General features: G+C 53.4%; 1 protein-coding gene across 1 annotated transcript; it reads right to left on the bottom strand.

Moving 5' to 3' along the window:
- Positions 1–1,752: 1,752 nt before the first annotated feature.
- LOC105535091 (antizyme inhibitor 2-like) lies at positions 1,753–9,609 on the bottom strand. The gene is made up of 8 exons (XM_011974099.1): positions 9,481–9,609; positions 7,814–7,987; positions 6,714–6,886; positions 5,446–5,580; positions 4,636–4,801; positions 3,479–3,626; positions 3,244–3,344; positions 1,753–2,022 (listed from the first exon to the last, which is right to left on the bottom strand). Exons 1-8 carry the CDS (start codon positions 9,607–9,609, stop codon positions 1,753–1,755), a joined length of 1,296 nt encoding a protein of 431 aa, XP_011829489.1.
- Positions 9,610–10,205: the final 596 nt, after the last annotated feature.

Here is a 10,205-nt window from a genome sequence, read left to right as displayed (position 1 = left end):
CTCCTTCCAAGAAGCCACTCACTCCTCCGAATGGATGGCTTCTACCTGAACTGTCCTCAGAGTATGTCCCATGGTCCTCCCTGTGCTGCAGCCAGCTGCGCCTGCCTTTAGCTTTCCACGGGCCTCAGGACTTCTCAAGGACTGGGTCTGCGCCTGCCTCACCTGTCCCCCTAGCATCGGGCACACATCCTGGCTTGGCCTGAGTGGGACACCCTACCAACACTCTATGAAAAGACCCAGGATGCAAGATGGGGTCTCTGTGACATCTAGACTCCAGGAGGAGAGCCAGCAAGAACAGGGTGGCCGAAGGAAAAGCTGGCCCTAAATGATACATTCATCCCTCTCTTAATCCCAACAACCCTACGGGGAAGTTATTATTCTTACCACCATTTTACAAGGAAAACTAGAGTTCAACTAAGTTAGTTGACCTGCCCAAATTCACAGCTAGTAGCAGTGGTGCCTAAATTTGAGCCCAGTTCTCACTTATTCCAGTGACATGCTCTTAACCACTATGATACGTTGATGCATTTTATAGAAACCCTTTCTGGGACAAGGCAAGGGCACGAGTAAATAAAAAGCGGGGAGGAGCGGCAGGATGAATTTAAGGTTGTAAACTGACACCAGTTAGGTATGAATTGAGCAGGTGTGTGGGCTGCATTATTAACATAAAAGATCAATAGCCCATTTTTTGTAGTCAGTCTGAGAAGAAGTAGCTTCTAATGTGTCCCCTTCAGCCACCGTTCAAGAGGGTGGGAAAGGAGGGATGGCGAGGCAGATGACAAGGAGGATGGGCAGGGCAGTCTGCTGCTAAGAAAAGTCAGTGTAAGACCTGACTGAAGACACAGGCATGTGGTGGCTCCTGTAATGCCAGCACTTTGGGAGGCTGAGGCAGGCGGATTGCTCGAGCCCAGAAGCTCGAGACCAGCCTGGGCAACATGGCGAAACCCCATCTCTACCAAAAATACAAAAATTAGCTGGGTGTGGTGGTATACACCTATAACCCCAGCTACTCAGGAGGCTGAGATGGGAGGATCACCTGAGCCCTGAGAGGTCGAGGCTGCAGTGAGCTGAGATCATGCCACTGCACTCCAAGCCTGGGGGACAGAGTAAGACTCTGTCTCAAAAAGAAAGGAAAGAAAGAAAAAGGGAAGGAAAGAGAAGGGAGGGAGGAAAGAAAGAAAAGAAGGAAAATGAAAATGAAAGAAAGAAAAGAAAAAAGAAAAGAAAAAGAAGAAAATAAAAGAAAAGAGAAGAAAAGAAAAAAGACAAAAGGAAAGAACTGACCCAAAATGATAGCAAGATGTTTTTAGAAGGTTCGCATAGGATTTCATAGTTACCCAAACCTTTGCCTCCTCCCTGCCATCCCAACTCCCAACAGTTCCCAGGGGCCTACCTACCAGAGTGTTTTAAAGTCCTCCAGCCTAGCCGACTCTGGATTCAGGCTCTGCCTCCAGAAGGCTCCTGGGGAAAGGGCATGGGATGCAGGGTGGGTGTCAAGGCCTTTGTCTACAGCCCTGAGGCTGCACACACAGCAGCAGAGCTGGGGCCTGGAGGCAGAGCTGGGGCAGTGGGCGTCTGAAGCAGGAGTGGGGTCAGACAGTGGCTAGAGGGCCTGGGGATCTCTTTGCAATTCTCCACCTCCCTGGGAGGGGGGGCAGAGGCAGATCAGAGCCCAAATATCAGATGGACACTTTGACTTCAGTGAGTCAACAGGGAAAGGGAGATTCCCTGGGACCAGTTCCCACCCCAAACTCAAATGAGTGTGAGGTTTCCTGCTTCCTCTTCAACCCCAACCCCCAGGCACCTAAGCTGGGGGCCCATGGTGTAGCAGATGGTGGCGGGCAGGAAGCCATTGAAGCTGCAGCTCATGGAGGATGTGTAGGCGCCCATGGAGGGGAAGACCAACCAATCGCCTACATCAAGCTCCGGCAGCCGCACATCCTCCAAGAAGAGCCTGTCAGAGGCATCGCATGTGGGACCATAGAGTGTGCAGGGGAAGAGGGGCGGCTCTGAGCAGAACTCCTGTGTGACATAGGAAAGGGGGTCAGAAAAGACAGCAGGCTGGCCTATCCCACCCCTTACCTGGAAGCCATTGAAAGACCCTGAAGGGCACTCCCAGGGGCACATGGATGTACACTGGCTGGGACCCATCCCTCTGTGGCCGCTGCCCAGCCTGGCCAGGTCTGATGTGCCTACAGGTAAGGGCTCGGATTCCTCCTCTGTAAATGGGGCTGTTGTCTTCATTAGTTGCTATAAGGCAGCAGTTGAAAACTCAGTTACCTAGAGGTCCAGCAGGTAACACAAATGAGTGAAATGGGCCAGGTCAGTCTGACAACAAACTGGCAAGTCACTGTCTGTCTACAGGGGAAAGCCACTGCTGGAAGTCCGTTCCAGCAGATCACAGCCCCTGACGTGCTAGACTAATTTGTTGAATTATTTGTTGCCTTGTTTTTCTGCAGGCCATGTTATCATCAGATCTCTCAAATGTTTGAGAGGAGCTGAGAAAATCCAGGCTTTTACGAAATGTGTCTAGATTTTTAAATATGGGCAACTAAAATTGAAAACTATTGTGGGAACCAAACAAACACAGGGTCTCCTACTGGTTCCTCCATATCCAGTACTCACTCCCCGCGATGGGAAGAGAGGCAAATACACACATGAAGACACACACCCAGAAGCACCTCACACACATACGCACTCGCACATGCATGCAGACACACATCATATACATGACCAAATGTGTGCACACACCAAGACGTTCACTGGCCGGGAGAAACAGTCAAGATATTTACAAAGCAGCGTGGCCCGGATACCAACCCATCACATCAGGAGACAACTGCCCTGGAGCTGGAGGAAGATCCTGTTGGCCCTACAGGGTCAGGTATCGCAGCTTTGTTGCCAGATCATGCGCGGGATTGAGCTGCAAGGGCGTCGGCAGGGAGGCCCCTGGTGGACTCGGGGGAATAGCTCTTTAACCACCAAGGAGAAGAACGTCCATATTTTGGAAAACATCCCACGCCTTTGTGTTCTGGTGACTGTCCCTTTGCCTGACGAGGCCCCCATAGCCAGCTGCTGCCCATGCTCTGACCTGTGAGCACGCATCATGTACGTGTCCACGTGTGCTCTAAGCAGCAGGCCAGGACCTGCCTCTGGGGTCCAGCACAGCTACTGTTCCCAGTGGGGGAGGCACAAGGCATCTCAAGGTAAGGAACTAGACTCTTGGGGCTGGAGTGGCCCCCTTACCTTCACCACGATGGGAACCCTTGGGACAGGCTCTCGGTGGCCAAGGCGGAAGGAGCCATAGTGGCCATCGTTGAGATAATACATCAGCTTCCGGCTGCCTCCTGGGGAGAGCTCAGTCACTACTCTGACCCCAGCTCCTGGGACAGAGCCCCAACCCTCTGCCCTTCCTCTCTTCCAGGGCCTGGGCATGCCTGGACAGTGGCCTCCCCACCCAGTGCCATCCTGGCCCACCCACCGGGCTCCAGCACAGCCTTCTTGGCAATGATGTTGACAGCGGCCGTGCAGACAGACTCCATATAGAAGCGGCCCGGCTCTGCGATGACCTTGACACCACGCTCCTCAGGGAAGTCCTGGGCCAGGGCAGCACTGATCACTCTTGCCATCTGGAATGGGGTGGAGGGACAGCAGGAAGAGGTTAACTCATCCAACACTTGTTGATGTGCCAGTGCCTGTGCCAGCGCCTTACCTGCGTCAGTCCTTTCATCCCCAAGGCACCCTGCAGGGTAGGCATTAGAATTATCCCTGTTTACCAAACAGGAAACAGAAGCTGAGAGACAGGAGGTCACTTGGGTGGGGCTGCTAGCCACCAGGCTCCCTGAGAAGTCCCAAGATGCAGCGATTTAATCCGATGCAAAGAAAGAAGATGAGTGTCTTGTGGACCCAGGGAATGTAAACTCCCAACTATAACTGTATTGGTGATGCTAACAAGAATTCTACAAGAAAACATACACACATACAGACACACAGAGAGGCACAGCCCCCAGAACCCTTGCTGCAGCTGCAGTGGACACCCGGTGCCACCTCCCCGCAGCCTACCTTAGCTCATCTGCCCTGTGCAAGATGATTTCCAGCCTCCAGTGCCTGCCCCCCTTTGCTTCTCACTCTGTGGGCTTTCTCCAGCGCCCTCAGAAACTAGCTGGAATGTGGGGAAATTAACACCCCCAGACCACAGCCTTCAACCAAAGAGGGACAGGAGTTGGTGAATAAAGGACCCAGCCCCCTGTCATCTAGTGGGATGATTCTGAGGTTCTACATTGTCCCCAGGGGGACAGGTACAGGGGCCCACAGTGGTAAACAGCTCATAGATGAATTCTCTTTGACTTTTCTCCCTTCTGTCTCACTTTCCTGACTTCCTCACTGGCGCTTCCATGGATCATCTCCAGAAAAGCTACTTGTATCCAAGTGTTTGTCTCAGAGTCTGCTTTTGGGGGATATCAAGGCCAAGACATGCACATACACAGTTACCTACCCATGCACACAGAGCACACCCAGAGACACACCAGAGAGACCTAAACACAGAGGTACATGGATGAACACAGACTCCCACACACACACATGCCTGGGCACACACACGGACCTCCCTGAACACCCCCAGCGCCCCTGCCAGCTCACCTCCTCAAACTTGGGCCCCGAGTCCTCCGTTCCAGGGAAGCCGCCTCCGATGTCCAGGCAGCTCATATCATGCCCAGCCCCGCGGCCCATTTCAAACACGCACCGGCAGTCAGCGATGGCCTGTGTGAAGCTCTGGGGTGTCTGGCAGTTGGAGCCCACGTGGAAGCTAGCACAGCCAGTGCATGTGACATGGTGAGAGATACGTACAGAAACACATGAAACACAGTTCCAAACCACAAAGCCACACGGACTGTGGATAACTGCGACAGAGACAGAGAGGCACAGTCACACATAAGGCACAAAACCACCGGGGCCAAATGCAGAAACAAACAGTTGGAAACATAACTGATTACACTGGCATTAAGTGTGTGCTTTTAGACACCTGCACACTCAGGCCAACGAGGCACCCACGAAGAGGCACTCACCCGAGTGTTCACACGCACACACACTCAGACACACACTGCCATGGAGCCCGTGATCCCAGCACTGCCACGTGGGCTCCCTTTCCCCTCATGGACCCTTCACAACAAGACCCCAAACCCCCCAGGGCCTCAGAGCAGGGAGGCCCTGAGTAACCTTCACATTACATCCTGCCCCTTTAGACAGATGGGGTCTCACAGGCCCCAGAGAGGGGCCACAGCTTGCCATGGGCCCCAACTGATGACACTTACGCCAGTGTAATCAGTTATGTTTCCAGCTGTTTGTTTCTGCGTTTGGCCCCAGTGGCTTATGTGTGACTGTGTCTCTCTGTTTCTGTCGTAGTTATCCACAGCAAGGGAAGGGCTCCTGGAGTCCTCAGGCATCACTCACCTGGCTCCGACCACGGCCAACCCCAGGTCTCTGGCAGACGTTAGCAGGTGCCCACATGCCTCCAGGCTGGCCCCGAACTTGGTACTCAGAGGGAAGGTGCTCTGGCTGTCCTGGGTCCTCAGCCGGAGGAGCAGTCTGGAGGAGGGACACCGAGGATAGGGAAGAGGGAGAGAGCACTCAGCCAGAGATGCCAAGGGGCCCAGGGCTGCTTATACCACCCCCACCTGTGCCCAGCTGATTCCCAGATCTGGGATGTTTTCCAATGCCACCAAATCCATGTGGCCATCACCCCAGCCCAACACACTTATGTATACATCTACTTTTCCCTAGGTACACCCAGAGAAGGGAGTGTAGAAAACTGATAGTACTGGTAAGCACCTACTATGTGACAGGCAACATGCCCCCATGTTGTAAATGAAGGAACCGAGTTTTAGAAATGTTAAAAGAGACTTGCCTAGGCTGGGCGCAGTGGCTCACGCCTGTAATTCCAGAATATTCAGAGGCTGAGGCAGGTGGATCACCTGTGGTCAGGAATTTGAGACCAGCCTGGCCAACACAGTGAAACCCCATCTCTACTAAAAATACAAAAAATCAGCCAGATGTGGTTGCGGGCGCCTGTAATCCCAGCTACTCTGGAGGCTGAGACAGGAGAATCACTTGAACTCAGGAGGCAGAGGTTGTGGTGAGTTGAGATTGCACCACTGCGCTCCAGCCTGAGCAACAAGAGCAAAACTCTGTCTCAAAAAAAAAGAGACTTGACTGGGCACGGTGGCTCACACCTGTAATCCCAGTACTTCGGGAGGCCAAGGCGGGCGGATCACAAGGTTAGAGTTCAAGACCAGCCTGACCAACGTGGTGAAGCCCTGTCTCTACTAAATACACAAAAATTAGCCGGGCATGGTGGCACGCGCCTGTAATCCCAGTTACTCAGGAGGCTGAGGCAGGAGAATGGCGTGAACCTGGGAGGCAGAGGTTTCAGTGAGCTGAGATCATGCCACTGCACTCCAGCCTGGGCAACAGAGCGAGACTCCGTCTCAAAAATAAGAGACGTGCCCAATGCATACATCAGGTAAGCAACAATGCCAGGATTTGAACCTGGGTTGTCTCACTCCAAAGGCAGCTGCCAGACCCTCTTAAAATGGCTGGGCCTTGAGGGTCCTCCCCTTCACTTGTCTCAGGCCAGCATTTGTCAGGGGTGTGCTGTGTTGGGTGATACGTTCTTTACTGCTGACTCTCACCCTACCTGCCTGCACCCCTGCTGGTCTCACCTGGCCCCAGGATGGTGCTGGGCCACCTTTGTGAGCTCCTCCTCGCTGTCGAAGGTCAGGAGTTGCACCCCGTGCCGGGCAGCATACCGGATGTGGGAGGCAGGCTTGCAGGGGTTGGCATAGATGATGCGCGAGGGGGCCACGCCCAGGCCCAGCACCTGCTCCAGTTCCACCTGGAGTGGCCAAGAGCCAGGGTTGGGGGCTGCCTCACTGCCCCCCTCCAACTATGTGGGGACAGGAACACTGTGCATGAGCCAAAGAGGTTGCCCTGATGGAACCCTTGGTTTGGGTCCCATCCCCGGCTCCCCCACTTTTAGGCAGGAGCCCTGGGTGGGGTTGACAGGGTGCTCATTATGGAGTCCCTGCCAGGCAGGGCAGGGTGGGGCTCATAGTCTCAACGTGCCCTGTGCTCTAGGTGCTCATAGTCTCAGCTTAGAACCAACCCCCCTCCCATCAATTTCAGCCCCATAGAGAGGAGATGGGCTGGCTTCCTAGAGGCAGCTGGTGCACTCAATCCTGCTTAGTGGAGGGTTCCTCAGAAAGGGAGGAAGGGCTGGTCCGAAAGTGGTGAGTTATCTCAATTGATTGTAACAGTCAGTTACAGATGAACTCCTTGTTCTTCCCCACTTCTCACTACTATACTTGACTAGTCTTAAAAAGAAAGGAAGGAAGGAAAGAGACTCAGCAAAATACTCCCATCCTGAGTTCTCCCCCTTCCCACCCTTGGGCTTTGGCTCTAACCTCCCTCAACGTTGCTGAATCCCCTTCTGCTAAAAACCCCTTGGAATGTTGCACCCCTGGTGTAAGAAAAAAATGCCAGCTATGGATGGATCATCTCTGTCTCTTACCATATGTTGGCCCATGGGCAAGTGATTCCCCCTAAGGCTGTCTCCTCCTCTATGAAATGCAGATCCCCTGGCTGCCTTGCAGAGCGGATGGGAGGATCAAGGAGAATGCATGTTAGGCCCCCTGTAGTGTGCTTAGCGCATTTCAAGTGCTCCTTGGGACAGGGGACACGTATTCATGACCTCAGCAGCAGCAGCCTGGGACTCCCCCCCTTCCAGCTGGCCTGGCCTAATCCTCGGCGGGCACAGGCTCACCTGGCTGGCACAGTCAAAGCCGGTGCCCAGGGCGGCCAGGACACGCAGCACCCAAGGGCTACTGTTGCACTTCACTGCATAGAAGGGTGAGACCTGTGGCAGGGCTTGGCAGAAGGCCTGATGGCGACTGGCCAGCATGTCCAGGTCAGCCAGCATGAAGGGGTCTTGCTGGTCCTACGGGATAGGGAGACAGGGAGGAAAGGCTGAGGGGGTGGATTATCTCATTTAATCCTCATAACAGCTCTATGAAGTAAGGGCTGCTGTTATCCCCATTTTGGAGATGGGGAAGCAAAGGCTCAAAAAGGTGGTCACTGGCTCAAGGTCCTACAGCAAAAGCATGGCAAAGACAGGGTCTAAACCCAGGTCTCCTAAGTCTAGGGAGACCACCCTTGACACTGTTCCATTCTGCCTTGTGACGTGTGCCATGGTCCTGGGTAGGAGAGAGGAGCCTGCTGGGCTGGGGCAGCTCCAGGCTATTTGTTCTACAGTCATTCAACAGAGTTCTCCAGCACCTACTCTGTACCAGGCTCTAATCTGGGTACTGGGGAAAGAGCAGTGAAGAAAACAGATCAAAAATCCCTGTCCCTGTGGAGCTTCCATCCAACTGAGCCACAGAGAAAAAGGCGTGGACTCAGGCAGCATGAGCTGATCAATCAACTCTCAGGAGCCACACACTGTGCTGGGGGAAGGGACGGAGATACTCTATAAATAATTCCATTGCACAGATGCAGTCACTGAGGTGCAGAGGACTGGAGTGCCTCACCCAAGTTCTTACTGCCAGACAGCAGCACAGTTGACATTCAATCCCAAAAAGAAATGGGTTCAGGGACACCTGTAGGCCAGGATATTTTGAGATATCTCTTTTTTTCCCTTCTGATTTTCTCTCTTCTTCTCCCCCTCATTGATGCCAGTGTCTGGCTGTATAATGTCCCTGGGAAGAGATGTGGCCAGGCAGGAGGCAGCTGTAAGACTTTCTGGCCTTCTTAGGGAAGCTTAGCCCTTGGGAGAAAAGGATGCCAGGGTGCAAGAAAAATGTCATAGTGACACTGATAGAAGGCCTTCCCTCAGACCAGGAAAAGGGTCCGCTGACTGGCAGGGATGGGGTGGTGAAGAAGGTAAGAGAGCTGAGACTTTGTGTCCTAAGTGAGTCTGATGGGAGGTAGGATGGAGTCCCTGGAAGCCAGTGGGGAAATGGTAAGTCACCGGGTGAGTCTAGAGCAGGCCTTCCCAGCCTTCATGTGCAGGCAAATCCCCCAGATCCTGTCAACTCTATGCTCCGTGCAGTCAGTCTAGGGTGGACAAAGAGTCTGCACTGCCAACAGCTTCTCCAGTGATGGTGACAATCGGGTCCAGACGAGATTATGCACGGAGGCAGCATAGCCCTAAAAACCCAGGGAGCTGGGGAAGCCAGGAGGACAAGCAGGCAATCGTCTTTGTAGACCAAAGCTGGAGGACCCCACAGCTTGGCACTGGGTAAAACCCCAAGTGGTGGAAACAGGCATGGCAGGAAGAACAAAAGTCAAGCTTTCCCATTAGCCCCAGCACAAGAGAGCCTTGAGAGAGACGGCCTAACGGCGTTACAGAACGGTGAAACAGAAAGCCTTATTTCTTGCCACTAAGGAAGACCTTAGTCTTCCCAGCTCCCCGTCTCTCCCCTCCCTCCATACCGAATCAGAAAGTTCCTGGATCCTCCGCAGGACCATCTGCTGGGCAGATTCTTCCGGCCCCAGGGCGATGAGCTCCTTTGGCCATGGCCTTCCATGGGCTTCCTTCAGGCCCTCCAGGCAGGTGCTCATCCCTGAAACTCCAACTGAGCCCTCTACCGGGTGTGGTCCTGGCATCCTGGAAAAGACTTGCTCTTGTGACCCAGCCTCCTCCTAGCTCCCAGCTCCCCACTCCCCACAGGCCCTGGGAGCCAGAGCTCCCAAGTAAGTTTTTTTGGTGTGTTTTTGTTTGTTTGTTTTTTTGTTTTTGAGATGGAGTCTTGCTCTGTTGCCCAGGCTGGAGTGCAGTCGTGCAATCTCGGCTCACTGCAACCTCCACCTCCTGGGTTCTAGCAATTCTTCTGCCTCAGCCTCCCTCGTAGCTAGGACTACAGGCACCTGCCACCACACCTGGCTAATTTTTATATTTTTACTAGGAACAAGGTTTCGCCATGTTGGCCAGGCTGGTCTCCAACTCCTGACCTCAAGTGATCTGCCCGCCTTGGCCTCCCAAAGTGCTGGGATTATTATAGGCATGAACCACCATGCGCAGCCTGGAGGCCAGTGTTCTAAGTGAGGTAACACGGAAGTGGAAAACCCAAAACCGTATGTTCTCACGTATAAGTGGGAGCTAAGCTATGAATATACAAAGACAAACAGAGTAATATAATGGATTTCAGAGACTTAGA

This window comes from Mandrillus leucophaeus, unplaced genomic scaffold (assembly GCF_000951045.1).
Source record: "Mandrillus leucophaeus isolate KB7577 unplaced genomic scaffold, Mleu.le_1.0 Scaffold141, whole genome shotgun sequence".
NCBI classification, from domain to species: domain Eukaryota; kingdom Metazoa; phylum Chordata; class Mammalia; order Primates; family Cercopithecidae; genus Mandrillus; species Mandrillus leucophaeus.
Note: the sequence above shows the minus strand (reverse complement) of the source record. Positions and strands in the feature narration are given on the sequence as shown.

Coding starts and splice junctions, on each gene's coding strand:
- LOC105535091 (XM_011974099.1), bottom strand. CDS start 9,609: ATGAGCACCTGCCTGGAGGGCCTGAAGGAAGCCCATGGAAGGCCATGG. Junction 5,581..6,713: donor CAGCACCATCCTGGGGCCAG/GTGAGACCAGCA, acceptor TCCCTCCTCCAG/ACTGCTCCTCCGGCTGAGGA. Junction 2,023..3,243: donor GGGTTCCCATCGTGGTGAAG/GTAAGGGGGCCA, acceptor TATGTCACACAG/GAGTTCTGCTCAGAGCCGCC.